Source organism: Nerophis lumbriciformis, linkage group LG26, assembly GCF_033978685.3.
Source record: "Nerophis lumbriciformis linkage group LG26, RoL_Nlum_v2.1, whole genome shotgun sequence".
Classification (NCBI taxonomy): Eukaryota; Metazoa; Chordata; class Actinopteri; order Syngnathiformes; family Syngnathidae; genus Nerophis; species Nerophis lumbriciformis.
Genome location: NC_084573.2, coordinates 21,212,078 through 21,232,500, shown reverse-complemented (window position 1 = coordinate 21,232,500; position 20,423 = coordinate 21,212,078). Strand labels below are relative to the sequence as shown.

At 39.7% G+C, this 20,423-nt stretch overlaps 1 protein-coding gene across 1 annotated transcript in view; it reads left to right on the top strand.

The window, feature by feature from the left end:
- map3k5 (mitogen-activated protein kinase kinase kinase 5) overlaps window positions 1-20,423 on the top strand; it is a 198,083-nt gene that overhangs the window by 107,928 nt on the left and 69,732 nt on the right. The window contains exons 9-15 of the mRNA XM_061987193.2: window positions 160-319; window positions 1,292-1,445; window positions 1,537-1,644; window positions 4,777-4,829; window positions 5,335-5,430; window positions 15,173-15,254; window positions 18,889-19,022. Of these exons, the coding sequence (XP_061843177.2) occupies window positions 160-319; window positions 1,292-1,445; window positions 1,537-1,644; window positions 4,777-4,829; window positions 5,335-5,430; window positions 15,173-15,254; window positions 18,889-19,022 (787 nt within the window). The remainder of the gene's footprint in view (window positions 1-159; window positions 320-1,291; window positions 1,446-1,536; window positions 1,645-4,776; window positions 4,830-5,334; window positions 5,431-15,172; window positions 15,255-18,888; window positions 19,023-20,423) is intronic.

Here is a 20,423-nt window from a genome sequence, read left to right as displayed (position 1 = left end):
ATGCTCTACTAGTTACATTGGCATTATCACATGATTAATGTTCAGTTCTGAAATGTACTGAATGCATCCTAGTTGCCTGAAATAGCATCAATAGCATTCTGATTTGACGCTCACTCGTTTCTGGAAATGTTGTGTTTTGCATTGTTGTCGCTTCACCAGGTGTGAAACTGAGCAGCCTGCTGGGAAAAAAGGGCAGCCTGGACAAGCTGCAGAGTTACTGGGACGTGGGCTTCTTCCTGGGCGCCAGCATCCTGGCCTGCGACAGCACCAGGGTCATCCAGGCCTCCGAGAAACTCTTCAAACTCAAAGCCCCCATCTGGTGAGAAGGCATCGCCAGATACTTGGGATTAAAATTGCCCAAAAAGGCGTCCATCTCCGGCAGGTGTCTGTGATTTATGGCGTGCTCCACTTACCACGGAGAGCTCGGCTGCCATCTGCGGCCCGTCTGCAAGCATCTGGGGAGGGAGAAAATAAATATTGCAAGGAGCTCATTGGCTTGTTTGAAGTACTCAAATAGAGCAGCATTGTGTCCTCATGTAGAAAGTTTAAATGCTAAATTATTGCAAAAAAATACTGCCATTATTTGTTATTAGTGATATATATTTACATTATTATCATGTATTATTGTGGTGCAATGACTATTATTGTGGTCATTCTTGATGAGGTCATCCCAATATTAGATACGGTATGCAGTATGATGCTACTACAACCACGGTAATGAATATTTTAAGTACCGTATTTTTTGGACTATAAGTCGCAGTTTTTTTCATAGTTTGGCCGGGGATGCGGCTTATACTCAGGAGCGACTTATGTGTGAAATTATTAACACATTATCGTAAAATATCCAAATAATATTATTTAGCTCATTCACGTAAGAGACTAGACGTATAAGATTTCATGGGATTTAGCGATTAGGAGTGACAGATTGTTTGGTAAACGTATAGCATGTTCTATATGTTATAGTTGTTTGAATGACTCTTACCATAATATGTTACGTTAACATACCAGTTGGTTATTTATGCCTCATATAACGTACACTTACTCAGCCTGTTGTTCACTATTCTTTATTTATTTTAAATTGCCTTTCAAATGTCTATTCTTGGTGTTGGGTTTTATCAAATAAATTTCCCCAAAAAATGCGACTTATACTCCAGTGCGATTTATATATGTTTTTTTCCTTCTTTATTATGCATTTTCGGCCGGTGCGACTTATACTCTGGAGCGACTTATACTCCGAAAAATACGATATACGTTTTCTGATAGTAATTATCATGTGTTTGGTGGACTTTAGGTATCTTCGGTCCCTGGTGGAGACCATTTTGATCTATCAGCACTTCAAGAAGCCAGGCGTAGAGCAGCCCGCTCCCAAACAAGAACTGGTGGACTTCTGGATGGACTTCCTGGTGGAAGCTACCAAAAAAGATGTCTCATCTGTGAGGTTTCCTGTAGGTGGTTCAATATTATTATTTTTATTTTTATTTTGGAAAAACAGATAATGTCATCCTTAAAAAAAACTGATTGTATCCCTTCCCGAAGGTGTTGATATTGGAGCCCACTAAAGTGTACCAACCGTCATATTTGTCCATAAACAAAGACGTGGATGACAACACGGTGTCCATCTGGCACGTCGCTTCTGATGACAAGGTCTGTCTTTCATTTGCTCTTTTTTGGGCTTTTCTGTGAAAAAAAATGTTTTCCCTAAAAAAAATGCATGTTGTTGCTTTGTACCCTAGTATCTGCATAGGTTTGCATTTTTAGGAGTGTTGAGAATTACAATTATACGGTAAAGGAAAAAACACTTAGGACTACAACTTGACAAAAGTATTGGGACACTTAGGACTAAAACTGGACAAAAGTTTTGGGACACTTAGGACTAAAACTGGACAAAAGTATTGGGACACTTAGGACTACAACTTAACAAAAGTATTGGGACACTTAGGACTAAAACTGGACAAAGGTTTTGGGACACTTAGGACTAAAACTGGACAAAAGTATTGGGACACTTAGGACTAAAACTTGACAAAAGTATTGGGCCACTTGGGACTAAAACTTGACAAAAGTACAGGGACACTTAAGACTACCACTGGACAAAAGTATTGGGACGCTGACACTGGACAAAGGTATTGGGACACTTAGGACTACAACTGGACAAAAGTATTGGGACACTTAGGACTAAAACTGGACAAAAGTTTTGGGACACTTAGGACTAAAACTGGACAAAAGTATTGGGACACTTAGGATTAAAACTTGACAAAAGTATTGTGACACTTAGGACTAAAACTTGACATAAGTATTGGGAAACTTCGGACGAAAACTGGACAAAAGTATTGGGACACTTGGGACTAACACTTGACAAAAGTATTGGGACACTTAGGACGAAAACTGGACAAAAGTATTGGGACACTTAGGACTAAAACTGGACAAAAGTATTGGGACACTTAGGATTAAAACTTGACAAAAGTATTGTGACACTTAGGACTAAAACTTGACATAAGTATTGGGAAACTTCGGACGTAAACTGGACAAAAGTATTGGGACACTTGGGACTAACACTTGACAAAAGTATTGGGACACTTAGGACGAAAACTGGACAAAAGTATTGGGAAACTTCGGACGTAAACTGGACAAAAGTATTGGGACACTTGGGACTAACACTTGACAAAAGTACTGGGACACTTAGGACGAAAACTGGATAAAAGTATTGGGACACTTAGGACTAAAATTGGACAAAAGTATTGGGACACTTCGGACTACCACTAGACAAAAGTATTGGGACACGTAGGACTAAAACTGGACAAAAGTATTGGGACACTTAGGACTACCACTGGACAAAAGTATTGGGACACCTACACTGGACAAAAGTATTGGGACACTTAGGACTACAACTTGACAAAAGTATTGGGACACTTAGGACTAAAACTGGACAAAAGTATTGGGACACTTAGGACTAGCACCTGCCAAATATGCGGGCCCGACCAACGCTGCTTGCAGCTTTAATTAGGGCCCGCATGGCCCATTGTAAAAGGAATCCCAACGGGAGTCCTTTTACAATGGGACAGAGGACCCTATTGAATTTGTAAGGTTTTATTATTCTTTCTTATTCTTCCGCAGCTTTGCGCTGTACTTTGAACCCCTTAACATGCTTCAAAACTCACCAAATTTGACGCACACATCAATAAACGCGAACAACACTCTTTAGTAAAAAATCAAACCCCAAAACTCAAAATTGCGCTTTAGCGCCCCCTAGGAAGAAAACTGCCTCTAACTCCCAGTACGAATGTCGTAGAGACATGAAACAAAAACATCTATGTAGGTCTCACTTAGACCTAGATTTCCTAGATGTTGATTCTTGAATAGATGCCACACTGTACAAAACTTTAACCTTTAACTTGGATTTAAGTAGCAATATATTAGTACAGTAGTACCTCAACGTACATGCCTAACTAGTTCTAGGACATAGTTTGTAACTCAAAACACGAGTATCTCTAATCACCGCCACCCGTTGAAATGATTTGAAATCCATTTAACTGGTGCTTGGCCCCCGAAACAGCACAATTTTAAAAAACAAACTTTTAGATAAGAGATATTGTATGAGAGAAAATACAGTAAAATGTAGTACAAACAACTACAGTAGTGTAATAGTAATATATAGCATTTATCTTGGAGAGTGGACTTCTACGGTATCTCCTTCCAGCTGCTCCTCTGTCAAACACACCATCAGCAGCTTCTCCATATTTTCATGAATAAATGTCTGCCGTTTGATTATTCTTTTAATGCTCTTGGTTGGAGTTAGACTCATTCTGCTTCAGTATGGTGCAGACGAGCAGCGCTACACTCAAACTGCCTGGCCAAGGCGGCTACGCACTCTACCATGTTTTTGATGATTTCTTTCTTCAATTCAGTGGATATACAGTATATCATCTCTCGGCATTGTCCTTCACACTCACTTTCTTCCTACCCTTGGTTGAAAAGCTAAGTTATGTCAACATGATGCTAGCGAGTCCTCAGGAGAATTAAAAGCATATTTAAAAAAATCCCAACATTGTCCCATCAAATTCCAAACAGTAAATATGACAAATTTTATAATTTTTCCTCCAAAATGAAACACCAAAGTTTGTGTTATTACTGATTTTATGTATATTCAGGCCTGATCTTTACCCCAGTACCTTAACCCTTTAACATTTACTGTATGAATGGCAACTCATGTTATGCACATTTTTAAAAAAAAAAAAAAAAAATACACGATTAGATCAAATTGGCATTCAAAGTGTTAAAATAAAAATAAAAAAAACATTATATATTTGCTATTTTTATTTGGTCGATTAAGAAATTTGAGCAAAAAAAGTAGAAAAAAATATTGATCCAAATAAAATGTGTATACGCTCAAAAATAATTAAACAATTTTCCAGTGTATCGTTGATATATAAAAAAAATGTAAACAATCATAATAAAATTGAACACGAAAAAACTCTTATATAATAAAATCGTTCAAAATAACCAGATTTTTGGCCCAAAATAGAGCAAAAATGTACCTGAAAGAACAATAAAATGCCCACTATAAGTGTTAAATAACCTCTTTTCACTACTAAAAGGTCAACCATCAGATTTTCAATCATGTTACAAATGTCCCACTACTATAACGCAGCTCTCAACATTATATTGTACTCTACACTAAACGCAGTTATACATTATCTACCGGAAGCTTCATCCATCCATACATCCATTTTCTACCGCTTGTCCCTTCCAATGACGTTTATTTATGGTTGTGTTCTGCAGAACAAGGGGATACACGAGTGGAACTTCAGCGCCACTTTTGTGCGAGGCGTCAGGTCAGTGCCAAAGCCAATGTGTGCATGCACAGTACATGTAGCGATAAAAACAAGTGTTGCATTTAATTCACAGGCACATTATCACCCCTTAGCCTTGAAAAGTCAACCATAAATAGCACAGCGCTCTGCTGTGGCCGGTTAGTATGAATTTTGCTCTCTATTTCCACAAACCTCAGAGGAATTGAGTGTCAGCACGGAGACATGGAGGGCTTTGCTCACATGTTGCTAGGGAACGACTCATTCTCGGAGCCCACTCAGCCTGCAGTGAGACACAATAACATCTATCCAAGCACATGTACTGCACAGTCACTCCGTAACGCTGACCCACTTGCAGCCAAGCGCATGAGAGTTTGCATATAATCGGTGAATTCAAGCTATCTTTCCATTCCAAACCAATTATCATAATGCATCTTTTTGCTTCTGCATTCAGCACATGCACTTAACCTTCTTTCTCTATGTGACTCGTGTCCGCTCTCATGGCAATGCGTCCACTGTCTCTCCGTAGCATCTCCAAGTTTGACGAGCGGAGCGCTTTCCTCTACGTCCTTCACAATGCGGAGGACTTTCAGATTTATTTCTGCACCGAGATGCACTGCAAAAGGTGGGTGTGTGTTTCCCCCCTGACCTACCGCTTCTTCTCACGCTTCATTTTTCAATTTAAATACTGATATTCCAATAAAACAGGGGTGGGCAATTAATTTTTACCAGGGGCCGCATGAGCAACCCGAGCACTGCTGGAGGGCCACATCGACAATATTTCAATTAAATTTTGCTCAATATTATTTTTGATATATACCGTAAGATAAATAACAATAATAATAATAATAATAATACTTTCATTTAACCTAACTTAACTTTATACCAAAAGCACTGCTTTGGAAATCATGTGTACCCCTTTCAGAGATCACATTTAGTTCCGCTTAAACATCCTCATGTTGCACAATGAAATGTAAGCATAGGATGAAGTGTGCATTCCTGTAACTTTCTCTAGTAACAGAATTCCATGATTAATATAAATAAATTAACATTAATAATAAATGACAGTAGAATAAGCACACGTATGACCAGTGTTGGGTTAGTTACTGAAAACCAGTAACTAGTTACAGTTACTAGTTACTTTATTTCAAAAGTAACTCAGTTACTAACTCAGTTACTTACACCAAAAATGAATGCGTTACTGTGAAAAGTAACTATTTAGTTCCCGTATTTTTCGGAGTATAAGTCGCACCTGCCGAAAATGCATAATAAAGAAGGAAAAAAACATATATAAATCGCACTATCCCAAACTATGAAAAAAACTGCGACTTATAGTCCGAAAAATACGGTACTTCTTTTTTTCTTCTTTTTTTTTTTTAAAGCTCCCATTAATGCCCTTTTAGCCTTCATTTCAGTACTGTTATTGCACTGGAGAATAATACAATCTGTTGATCAACTTGACATGCATTTTTATTTTCCTTTTAACATAATTAATGAAAAACAGTGCAACATAAAAAGGCATTCCTCCTTTCTTTAAACTTGGACCAATGACCATTAATAAAAAACAAGTTAAAGTGCAACATAAGAAGGCACATCATCTTCCTTGAAACATAGGTAGTGAAATAAAGCGTGACATCTGGAGTGATGCTGCTGTCTTCCACACTTGGAGCCATGGATTGTAGAATCCTTGTTTTCAGTGGCAGGATCATTGACACAGATGGTGAAGTTTCAGTGCTCAGTAGAGATGTAACACTTTTGAGGGGTTTAAGCACCTAGAGGACCTCATCTGCCACTCTCACATCATCATCAGACAGGGTGACATTTGTCTTCAGGGTGTTGTGGGTCAATGCAGAGTATATAGCTGCCTGCTGCTCCAACATATCATAAGTGGAGTTCCACCTCGTTGGGACATCATGTATGAGCAGGCAGCTTTAGCATTTCTTGCTTTGTCTTAAGCACATGAGCAGCTGTTGTGCTTGGGTGGAAGTAAGAAACCTTCCTGATCCTCCCAAAGAGGCGCTCCATCCTATTGACTGAGATTCCCTTCTGTGATGCCAAATTCACTACATGTGCAAAGCACCTAACTGTGGTCCCAGTCCTGCCTCATTCACTGTAATTATTTGATTTTTGGCATTATCACGTGTGACTGCGATATCTTTATCTTCCATTCCTCCGCTGCTTGTGTCAGTACCTGCGCAAGGTGACTCTCGTAGAGGGGGCGTGTCTTCTCATCTCCCAGTCTACTGTGATGAAGTGAGCGCTTATAGTTCCTCTGGACGTCCACCCGTCTGTCATGAGCGCAACAGATGATGCTCGGGATAGTTCATCCACAACTTTTTTCTTCTCCTGCCTGGCACAATCTTATCGCTGAAGTGGGTGCGCGACGGGATGTCGTAACGTGGCTCAAGCACGTTCAGCATGTGTTTAAAACCCTCGTTTTGCACAACCGAGTCTGCACCTATAAACACACCGATTCAATGGCGCGGGGCGTTCAAGCTCCTCCGTTACTCCGCTCGCCATGACCACGCTGTGTGTGGACTGAACGTGCCAACAACTTTTTTTTGTTTTGTTTCATATATCAAACCGCGGATCATGTGTGTGCCTCCCCTCCCCACACCCACACCCAGACACACACATAGACCGCGCCTCTTTTCTTCTCTCCGGCTTGTGACAGAGGAAGATTCCAAAGAACGACACCGCAGCGCTTCTGTTTCTAGCCGATACTGCGTTATTTTACGTTACTTTTGATGTAGTAACGCATCATGTAGTAACGGTAACTGAGTTACTAAATATACAAAATAACGCGTTAGATTACTAGTTACCGCCGAAACTAACGGCCTTACAGTAACGCCTTACTTTGTAACGCGTTAGTCCCAACACTGCGTATGACTGAAGAGTCATAGTGTAACTTTGTGTGGTGTTTGAGTTGTCCGACTTTTTGTGTGGCCATAAACGCACCAGTGGCTTAGTGCTATGCGTGTTGGTGACAGATGACAAGTTGGTTTTGGCCTGGTTTGTACGGCAGAAAATGACTAGTTTTTCGAGATAGAAGTGTTTTGCACATGTTTTTGGTGTGGTTATGGACGAATATAAACAGTTTTGCTCAATAAAGTGATCGATGTAATTCCTGGCCTCGAAGCATCTCGATAGACGTTACAATAATTGAACGGTGTTCAATTGAACGGTGTTGACGAACACCGTTAGGGCCGCTTGTTGTCACTGTCACTCAGAGTTGCATTACAAAATTACACAGAATAAATGTTTATTTTGTTTAGAATTCAGATGGGATTTGATTTGGTGCGCGGCATATATTTGCTGTGCGCAGAGGACGCTTGAGCAGTGCGCAATTGCAATGTGTATGTTAGTGTCTTATGGTGGCCATTTGTCCCATGGTCTGTGAACACACCGTGTCGGTGGAGAATGAGCAAGTGTTGGTTCTCTAGTAGTGAAGCACGGAGGAAATACTTGGTGGAATTGGGCCCATTGTTATCATAAAAATTGGCCATAAAAGCTAAAAAGAGCGTCAGACGTTGTTTCTTTTCTTCTGGACACTGCAATACATTATATGACTTTATTTTGTTAGGTGTGGTGGCTAATATTAAGCCCGTACATTAAGAAGTAACCCTAGTTGTAATTAAGCCGGATGTATAGTGTAGCACTTATATTTTGAAGACGGAAAAGTGTGTGATTGGTTTGAGAAAGTGTCTTGACATGTTTTAATGATGGATCGACTGTTTGCAATAAAAAAAAAGGCTCCTTTCGACATCCTGCCGACCGTCTTTTATTTTTGTTGAGCTTTTATGTAAACTTACTAAATCAGTCAAAGTAACAATCTAAATCATTGGTCTCAGACACGCGGCCCGTGGGCCAATTGCGGCCCGCGAGACGTTATTTTGCGGCCCGCACCTTAATATGAAAATTTAATGTTAGTGCGGCCCGCAAGTTTTATATGAATGGCACTTGACAGCGTCATACTTGCCAACCCTCCCGATTTTTCCGGGAAACTCCCGAATTTCAGGGCAACCATTCTCTCAAATGTCTGCCGATTTTCACCCAAACAACAATATTAAGGACGTGCCGTAATGGCACTGCCTTTAGTGCCCTCTACAACCTATACAAACAGAGTGCCAGCCCAGTCACATGTTGTATATGGCTTCTGTACACACACGTAAGTGACTGCAAGACATACTTGATCAACAGCCACACCGGTCACACTGATGGTGGCCGTATAAACAACTTTAACACTGTTACAAATATGCGCCACACTGTGAACCCACACCAAACAAGAATGACAAACACATTTCGGGAGAACATCCGCACCGCACCGTAACACAACATAAACACAACAGAACAAATACCCAGAATCCCATGCAGCCCTAACTCTTCCGGGCTACAATATACACCCCCGCTACCACCAACCCCACCCCATTCCAGGTCGTTACACTATGATTTACCAATCAAATGTGTGCTTATTTTAGTGTCATTTATTAGGAATCTTAATTTATGAATATTAATCATGAAATGCTGTTAGTATATTAAATAAATACTAATAAAAATATATTTTTTACAAAGAGGAAGTTGCAGGAATGTACACATGATCCCCTGCTTACATCTCATTGTGTAACATGTGAATGTTTTAATGGGAACTAAATGCAATGTCTGAAAAGGGTACAAATTATTTCCAAAGCAGGACCTCCACCCAGACAAACAATACAAGTACACAGTTCATAAAAAACAATATTTTGTGTTATTGTCATTGTAAGTGGGCCTAAACACTTATATTAGAAAATAACCTCATAGAAATGACTGCTGTCATTTGATTATAATAATAAGAGAATGTTGTCTGTCTATCTGTGTTGGCCCTGCGATGAGGTGGGGACTTGTCCGAATGCAGCTGAGATAGGCTCCAGCACCCCCCGCCACCCCGAAAGGGACAAGCGGTAGAAAATGGATGGATGGATGGAGATTGAACTTATTTAGTCAGGTTTGGGACAGGTGTGCTGCTGGTGTAGCCACAGTGTGCACGTCTGATGTTGCTCACATGGGCTCCACTGAATGCTCAGGGAGTTTTTGCGTTTGCTCACACACATGAAAAATTAGAGGGAACATTGTTGGCAAGTATGTTGCTAGGGCGGGATAGCCATTCAAAGAAGGTGAATTCATTGCATGTTAGATTTTTTTAAGAAATCTTTTCTTGCGGCCCAGCCTCACCCAGTTTCTGCATCCAGTGGCCCCCAGGTAAATTGAGTTTGAGACCCCTGATCTAAATGTTATGTTATTACTGCACCTTAACCGTAATCTGAACACGGAAGTGAAGCACCACCTACCTCTAGAACGACACGCACAGCAGGTGTTTGCTGCAGGGATGTTGTCCCTTCTCACGGTAAAAAAATAGTCTTTTCTTGTCGGGAGAACAACTTGTTAAAAGGCTTTCAACCTGATATTTCCATAATGTGCCTTTCTCTTTCCATTTCTGCTCGCTTGTGGCTCATCAGTAGCAAGTGAACTGCAGCCAAGTTCCCCCGCTACGGCACGGCAGGAGGGTCAAAAAGGAAGTGTTCGTGTTAATCGGCTGTTTAAAAACTTAGTGCCGTTATTGAAATTCATAGTTAAGGCATTATTATCGCGTTAACTTGACAGCCCTAATATCAAGATATCACAGTTTCTCTTCTCACTCCATGCAGAGAATCCACAGCAAGACAGAAAGACGGTAACCACACTAGTGTTATGAGAGTAGCGTATGTGTGTGTGCTCCTTTAAGAATGGCAGTGTGTTGGGTGAGTGATGGCAGTGAGTGAGTGGAAGAGTTAGGAGAGCAAGCGGTAGCATGCAGCAGTACTGGCGACAGGCGAATATGTCCGGCAGAAATAAGAATATAGCGACCAAATTGTCAAGGCCTCGTCATTTCGACCCGAAAGCAGAGCTTAGCAGACCCATTGTAAAGTGAAGAGTGATACCCCTAACGAAAACATCGGTCCTGGGGGGGAACGTCTCCTCTGCGCTCCTCGACTACAGTCTGGGACCTGAAAGGTGTAGCTGATACTGTTACGTGATTGGCTGTTAACGTGTCCCTCCTATTGCTCAGTGATACTTCCTGTTTCCTGTTTTCTGGGTTCCCAAAGCGTGAGTGACTTCATGAAACAAATCTTGCTTCATAATTTCTGGTTTCTTCCGACCAAAAAATATATGTATATATTGAATATTTTATCAAACACATGTTATGTTGATATCGATTGTGTCTATCGCGATATAGATTGATATCGTATTATCTTCCCAGCCCTAATGATTAGTAGAATTTTTTTTAATCCACTTTACCTTGTCGGTTAATCTTCGCAAAGGAGGGGCAAGGGGGGTAGGCAGTGTCGACAACGCTGTGGACACGTTCGGAATGTTTCCAACAACACATTGCTTGTCCATTGCTTTTGTTGGACCCATGTTAAGCTAGCAAAACTAGAAAAAGGCTAAAAATCTCTTAGAAAGCACACAAAGTAGCACAGTAGCCCACCCACAATGGATGTGCTGCCGGCCACAAAATGGCTACACTGCAGACACACAATGAGTGGATGAAATGTTGATACATCAAAGTAGGGATGTCCGATAATATCGAACTGCCGATATTATCGGCCGATAAATGCTTTGAAATGTAATATCGGAAATTATCGTTATCGGTTTCAAAATTATCAGTATCGGTTTAAAAAAGTAAAATTTATGACTTTTTAAAATGCCGCTGTGCACACGGAGGTAGGGAGAAGTACAGAGCGCCAATAAACCTTAAAGGCACTGCCTTCGCGTGCCGGCCCAGTCACATAATATCTACGGCTTTTCACACACACATACACACAAGTGAATGCAAGCATACTTGGTCAACAGCCATACAGGTCACACTGAGGGTGGCCGTATAAACAACTTTAACACTGTTACAAATATGCGCCACACTGTGAACCCACACCAAACAAGAATGACAAACACATTTCGGGAGAACATCCGCACCGTAACACAACATAAACACAACAGAACAAATACCCAGAACCCCTTGCAGCACTAACTCTTCCAGGACGCTACAATATACACCCCCTGCTGCGCCCTAACCCCCCAGAGTTGGACAATATCGGAATATTGGATATCGGCAAAAAAGCCATTATCGGACATCTCTACATCAAAGTGTATTTTTATTCGGGCTGTGGTTCGTGAATCGAGTTTCCACTGTACTTGTGTTGACAGATGTTTGGAAAATCATGGCAAACTTGCAATTATACGTTGTTATTGTTGAGTAGAACACTTACGCCACGTACTAACTATCCGCACTTGAGGCACCCGTCCGTGTCAGTGCAGCGCTCAGGTGCAACATTTCACACTTCCTTGTTATCGCACACACGCCTTGCTTCGTTTGTCATCCTCGCTCGCTGATCAGGGAAAGTGTTCCGTTTTTTTTTCCCCCCTCGGAGGCTCCCGAGCACCGCCGTGACGTGGCGTGTGAAAAGTCAATGAGTCATGCCTACTGTTGTCATGGCGCTCTTCTTTGCATAGAAAACAGTGAAGGGAAGACGGTGTGATGGGAAGACGGCATGTGAGACGGGAGACAGCCACACGTGCAGCACCTGCGTGCACAATGTGTGCAACGAGGCAACATGCTGAATCCCAGGTTGTCTGTAGTGAGCGTGTTAAAGGTTATTATCCTGTCGCTGTGTGTGTGTGTGGGAGGTATGCTTGCAAACATACTGTAATAACGTCTGGATAAGAGTGCCAGCCACATACTTTTGCAATAATGGCACCTTTAGCATATGCTAAACTCTTCAATAGATACATCTTAGGAATGGAGCAAATTGTTTATTTCTAATAAAAAATGAGTGGTTAGAGTGTCCACCCTGAGATCGGTAGGTTGTGAGTAGAGATGTCGAAAAATGCGTTAAAATGTTATATCGGAAATTATCGGTATTGTTATTTTTATTATCGATTTTTTTATTTTTTATTAAATCAACATAAAAAACACAAGATACACTTACAATTAGTGCACCAACCCAAAAAAAACCTCCCCCATTTACACTCATTCACACAAAAGGGTTGTTTATTTCTCTTATTAATATTCTGGTTCCTACATTATATATCAATATATATCAATACAGTCTGCAAGGGATACAGTCCATAAGCACACATGATTGTGCGTGCTGCTGGTCCACTAATAGTACTAACCTTTAACAGTTAATTTGACTCATTTTCATTAATTACTATTTTCTATGTAACTGTTTTTATGTTGTTTTACTTTATTTTTTATTCAAGAAAATGTTTTAAATTTATTTATCTTATTTTATTTGTTATTATTTTTTTTTTAAAGTACCTTATCTTCACCATACCTGGTTGTCCAAATCAGGCATATTAATGTGTTAATTCCACGACTGTATATATCGGTTGATATCGGTATCGGTTGATATCGGTATCGGTAATTAAAGAGTTGAACAATATCGGATATCGGCAAAAAGCCATTATTGGACATCCCTAGTTGTGAGTTCAAACCCCGGCCGAGTCATACCAAAGACTATAAAAATGGGACCCATTACCTCCCTACTTGGCACTCAGCATCAAAGGTTGGAATTGGGCGCTAAATCACCACAATGATTCCCGGGCGCGGCCACTGCTGCTGCTCACTGCTTCGCTCACCTCCCAGGGGCTGAACAAGGGGATGGGTCAAATGCAGAGGGCAAATTTCACCACAACTAGTGTGTGTGTGACAATCATTGGTACTTTAACTCTAACTTAAGTGTGGTACAATTCTAATTCAGGGGTGTCCAAATATTTTTCCACTGAGGGTCGCACACTGAAAGATGAAAGCCAGTGAGGGCTTTTTTAATATTTTGCATTTTCAAAACCAATACAATGTTTATTGTAAGCATTAGGGTCCAGGGCTCCCCTCAATCTTGGTGAATGTTAAAAGTCCCAAGAACCCAAAAGGGTCTCTGTCATTAAAGTGTTAAGTTTTTTTTACTTTCGTCGTTAAAATAGCTGTAGATCAACTTCAGATCAATCATTTGACACAAAGTTTACATTTGTTGTCCCTTTGTGTCAAAGAACACCCTGTTTTTATGGTAAAAAAACACACACACAAAAAGAAGACTATTCGATGGGAAGTAATCGGAGCCTTAAATAGGTAAATAATTCCTAACAACGTTGCTTTTAATTCATAATTATTTTTTGAAAAATGACAGTTAAAAAAAAAAATATCAGACTCTTAGTGTTACTAAGTATTAAAATAAGTCATATCAATATATTATTTTTACTTGTCACGCTTAAATCCCTACCTCAACTTGCGGATTTATCCGTTGATTATAAGTTTTTATTATTTTTGGAGCAATGCCAAACTGCTTGCATGGCAGCTTTGTGTTATCAATGTCAATATTGCAACATTCTCTCGTTACACCACACCTTTTTGATATTGTATTCCTATTATTTCTACTATTTATAAAAATGTGCCGCAGGCCTTTATAAAATTAGCTGCAGGCCACATTTAGGATACACCGACTCTAATCAATTTAACAAAAAACATGTGTAATTATTACATTCATTGTGTATGTAAGAATGTATGAGAGGTTTTATGTAATGATAATTTAAAAAATAAATAAATAAAACATTCATAAAAATGATTGAAAAGCTTGTGAAAATAATATATTGGTCATGCAATATATATGAATTTATATGTATGTGAAATATACATTTTCATCATCTATTTTAACTGGCTTAGTTTTTATTTAATTTTGCCACAAAAAAGAAAATATTAAGTTTAACTGTAATTTTTCCATAGTCAAACTGCCTTCATTGTCAGTGCAGGCAATGTTTGCAGTGGCATTTTAGCATTGTGTAAAAATGTCCTGAAGCCATTTTTTTGAACGGTCATGCAAGTGTAAAAAGCAGTTAACCACTAATTTAATGTACAACTTTAAAATAATAAAATGAATTGTGTGCGCATAAAGCAGCGAGCGAGTCAGTAACAAGCTAACTAGCGCCTCATGCTGGCCGTTTGCTTAGGCGGGACCTGGACTTCACACATCAAGAAAGATGATCAGCTTACTCCTTAAAAATAATATCAAGTCACATAAGGGTCAAAAACAATATAAGTTAAAGTTAAAGTACCACTGATAGTCACACACACACTAGGTGTGGTGAAATTACCCTCTGCATTTGACCCATCCCCTTGTTCCACCCCCTGGGAGGTGAGGGGAGCAGTGAGCAGCAGCGGTGGCCGCGCTCGGGAATCATTTTGGTGATTTAACCCCCAATTCCAACCCTTGATGCTGAGAGCCAAGCAGGGAGGTAATGAGTCCCATTTGTATAGTTACTATAACGTTATTTACATTTTATGGCATGTCTTTTCTCAGGTTTTGTGATCTGGTCAACAGCATCACCGAGGAGGCCTGGCGAGGTCCTGACGAAGGAGACTGCGACGCGGACACATTAGAAGTGAGTCGCTCACACTTGTTATTGTGTATTGTATATTGCACAACGTTGGAATAGCAGTAACGAGCAAACTGCTCAGTCAGTGTCCTAATCTAATAATTGATATCAGTGCGATATCAGCAAAAATACAAGTATCGGATTATATTAGCTTGCATCTGGAACAGAGGTGTCAAACGTACACCCCGAGGGCCGGATCAGGCACGCGAACAGGTTTTATCCGGCCCGCGGGATCAATTTGCTAAGTATAAAAATTAACCTGAAATTTTTGATTGAAATAAACTGCTGTTTTAAAAGTGTCCACTTTGATTGATTGATTGAAACTTTTATTAGTTGATTGCACAGTACAGTACATATTCCGTACAATTGACCACTAAATGGTAGCACCCGAATACGTTTTTCAACTTGTTTAAGTCGGGGTCCACGTTATGCAATTCACTGGATGTCGCAATTATTTGTATCTTTGTAGATGATGCTACATATGTACAAAATAAACCACATGATGTTAGTACATCAGGCGAGGAAAATGATCTAACTACATAAATAACATCCTGTAATTTGATTTTGATATACTTTTTTTTATCTTGATGATTGAAAATTAACACCAATGAGTTGACTGATGAACATTATCACATAATTTTTTCAGAAAATATAAATAACGACAAATAAAGATAGAATACTATTAACTGAAACATGTAAGTGTAAAAAAAACAACAACATTATGATTTGTACATTTTCAGAATGCGCTTGTTCTATTTTTAAACAAAGAAAACAATCTGAAGTTGTCTTTATTTTTAAGTCATCATGCCGTGATTTTACCAGTCCAGCCCAAATGAGTTTGACACCCCTGTTCTAGAATGTCCAATATAAAGGCCTACTGAAATGCGATTTTCTTATTTAAACGGGGATAGCAGGTCCATTCTATGTGTCATACTTGATCATTTCACGATATTGCCATATTTTTGCTGAAAGGATTTAGTAGAGAACATCGACGATAAAGTTAGCAACTTTTGGTCGCTAAAAAAAAAGCCTTGCCTGTACCGGAAGTAGCAGACGAGTAGCGTGATGTCACAGGTTGTGGAGCTCCTCACATCTGCACATTGTTTACAATCATGGCCACCAGCAGCGAGAGCGATTCTGACCGAGAAAGTGACGATTTCCCCAGTAATTTGAGCGAGGATGAAAGGTTTGTGGATGAGGAAAGTGAGAGTGAAGGACTAGAGGGCAGTGGGAGCGATTCAGATAGGGAAGATGCTGTGAGAGGCGGGTGGGACCTGATATTCAGCTGGGAATGACTAAAACAGTAAATAAACACAAGACATATATATACTCTATTAGCCACAACACAACCAGGCTTATATTTAATATGCCACAAATTAATCCCGCATAACAAACACCTCCCCCCTCCCGTCCATATAACCCGCCAATACAACTCAAACACCTGCACAACACACTCAATCCCACAGCCCAAAGTACCGTTCACCTCCCCAAAGTTCATACAGCACATATATTTCCCCAAAGTCCCCAAAGTTACGTACGTGACATGCACATAGCGGCACGCACGTACGGGCAAGCGATCAAATGTTTGGAAGCCGCAGCTGCATGCGTACTCACGGTACCGCGTCTGCGCATCCAACTCAAAGTCCTCCTGGTAAGAGTCTCTGTTGTCCCAGTTCTCCACAGGCCAATGGTAAAGCTTGACTGTCATCTTCTGGGAATGTAAACAATGAAACACCGGCCGTGTTTGTGTTGTTGCTGCAGTCGGCCGCAATACACCGCTTCCCACCTACAGCTTTCTTCTTTGCTGTCTCCATTGTTCATTGAACAAATTGCAAAAGATTCACCAACACAGATGTCCAGAAAACTGTGGAATTTTGCGATGAAAACAGACGACTTAATAGCTGGCCACCATGCTGTCCCAAAATGTTCTCCACAATCTGTGACGTCACGCGCTGACGTCATCATACCGAGACGTTTTCAGCAGGATATTTCGCGCAAAATTTAAAATTGCACTTTAATAAGCTAACTCGGCCGTATTGGCATGTGTTGCAATGTTAAGATTTCATCATTGATATATAAACTATCAGACTGCGTGGTCGGTAGTAGTGGGTTTCTGTAGGCCTTTAAGCTCCAATACAAGCAGTCCCGCAGCACTTTTACTTGTGTAATAAACACACAAGTTTGGTCTTATCCTGTATTTTAGTCCAGTAATTTACAAAAGATAACCATGGTAGGCTATAGGATACTCGAAGCTAACAGCTACACAACAGCCAAGCACACAAGCTAGACATGTGTAATATGGGTCCTTAATTGAAGAATATTGTAGTCTAAAACGCATTTGTCAATATAAACAAGTATCACGTAAATTGAGTTCTATATTACTTACACATACAAAGTCTCCAAGGCGGGAACGTATTGAAAATGTCAAGTAACAAGTGTGTCCGCATCATTCAATTTACTGTGTCATGAGTTTAACTTAATTAATTATTTTGGTTACTCATTATGGGAATCACAACTCACTTCACTAATTATTCGTGAAAACTATATTGATTATTTCTTTATGTATTTTGTGTTACCAATCGAGCACAGGAAGTGAACAAACAAATGTGTAAGAAATTGCTATGAAATGGATTGGGATTAAATACATTTTGCTTCTTCCTACTTCTTGTTGGACATGTTGTAATGAGTAACTGTAGATAAATGTGATGTCGCTGCAGTATAGTAACTGTATGCATGTTTGAAAGAAATCAAAACCATAACCACAACCATATGTGTCGGCAAAAATCCCAATGCCGCGCCACTTCAACTTAAAACAGTCCATTTGAGAGGGTTGAATGTGAATAGGCAAGAGTTTTCATACTTACAGTTGTTTTTCTTTTTAAGTAATTTAACTTTTTCACAAAAAAATAAAATGATAAATAATTCCTGCTGATATCTAATCAGATCAATATCAGTATCGGTCAATACTCGAGGCTCCAATAAAAAGTAGTAACGGGACACCCCTAATTAATAGGGATGTGAATCTTATAGCAACTCACGATTCGATTCCGATTTGATTCAGAAACGATTCTTGTTTCAACCCGATTCTCGATGCAAACCCATTCTCGCAATTTATTATTTGGTATAAAAATTATTATAAAACTTTTTTAAAACAGATTGCAGAAGCTGCTCTTGGCTGCTAATATGACATATTGCAAGTAAGCGCGGAGATGGCCTAAAAACCTCTTTTTATAAATGTATTTAAAAATGTGTTTAGATTTTTTAAAAAGGTATTTAATCAATTCAGTCACCAAAAATTTTTTTTTATTTGAATATGAATATTTTTTTATTTTTTTTTGCGGCCCGGTACCAATCGGTCCATGGACCGGTACCGGCCGCATAAGAAATTTAAAAAAATAAAAATAAAATATAAAATAATTTTTTTTTATAAATATTTAAAAAAAAATTTTTATTTTTTTTATTAAATCAACATAAAAAACACAATATATACATTATATATCAATATAGATCAATACAGTCTGCAGGGATACAGTCCGTAAGCACACATGATTGTATTTCTTTTTGACAACATTTTTGGGACAACATTTTCAAGCTTTGACCGGATTTACAGTACATAAGTTACCTGCCTTTGTCTTTTTAGTACGACTATGAGTACGAAGAGCACGGTGACAGGGTGGTTCTTGGAAAAGGCACATTTGGAGTGGTGTATGCAGGCCGGGACCTCAGCAACCAGGTCCGATTGGCCATCAAAGAGATACCGGAGAGAGACAGCAGGTGATGTGTACTCCTATTATCTGTCCATTAATGTATCGTGCTGCAAAAGCACCACGTTTCAGACAAATATCATTTTGTTCATCTGTGTTACTGTTAAGGTTGTACGGTATGCCGGTACTAATAAGGTAGTACAGTACCAAATAATTGATAAAGGTACTATACTGCCCTTGAAAAATACCGGTATTTTTTTTTCTTTGACATGATGTGACATTGTTGGTAATACGAGCCGAGGCGCATGTGAGTCAACACACACAGAAACAGTGTGAAGACAGAAGAGGGGGAATGGCTTTAAAAAAAAACGATAAAGGTGAAGCTATAAACACTGCAGAGCGGCGCTTTAAAACATAGCTAGTTAGCTACTAATGTCCCTCCGCAGTGTTTTACTTCTTAAACCACTTATCCTCGCCTCCTTGGCGACAAAGAAACTACATTTCTTACAATTATCTTCCCTGGTGTACTAGGAATAGCTAAACATGCCTCACTACACACTGGAGGATATAATAACCGCTAACTGCAAGCTAGCGCTCCTGATTGTAAACAAATGGGCGGATCAATTCAGATAAGTAGTAAAAGATGGTAAGGCACACTTAAAATCCTTTCTTTTTTCTCAAAAATGGACAGTGTGCCTCATAACCCTGATGCGCTTAGTGACCTAATAATTCTGGTTGTGCTTACTGACCTTTCAAGCAATTTTATTTGGTACGTGGCGTAATGATAAATGTGCCCAGTAGATGGCAGTCACACATAAGAGATACGTGTAGACTGCAGCCTGTTCACTAAATGACGCTAGCATGTACCGGTAAGCAAGCAAGACCAAAACGTTGATGTTTCTTGGAGAATATAGAACATTACACACCGCTCTCAAAAATCTGTCAAAATGTTTTAGTACGACTTTGGTAAGCTACGAAGCTGCACCGCTTGATGGAACGCGAAGCATTACGGCTACCGTAGTCAGACGTACTGTGCTTCAACATATGGGAATTATTATGGTGTGTGTATAAGGACCCCAAAATGGCACCTATTAGTAGACATATTATCTGGCCTTTTTTTATGTAAAGCCAACTTTTCTTACCTATTGGTACCTGCTGTTATGTATTTGGGATCTGCATAAGTACCGAAAATTTGCGCGCATCTGCCATTGTAGCCTACATCGTAGTCAATAAGCTCCTTCTTTTTCTCTATCCTCTTGTTGTGGGGTATTCATCTTCCAATGTTGCCATTTCTTACAGATATAACTTATATCTGTCATAAAACTACCGGTACAACAAAGATGACAGTGAGAAGACACAGTCAAAGTGGAGGCACGTAAATAAGAGCGCCCAGAAAACGGGACAAGAGACTGTCAGAAAGCGGCTTGAAAACATTCTATGCAGAATTGTTATCAAAGAACCACCATTAAAT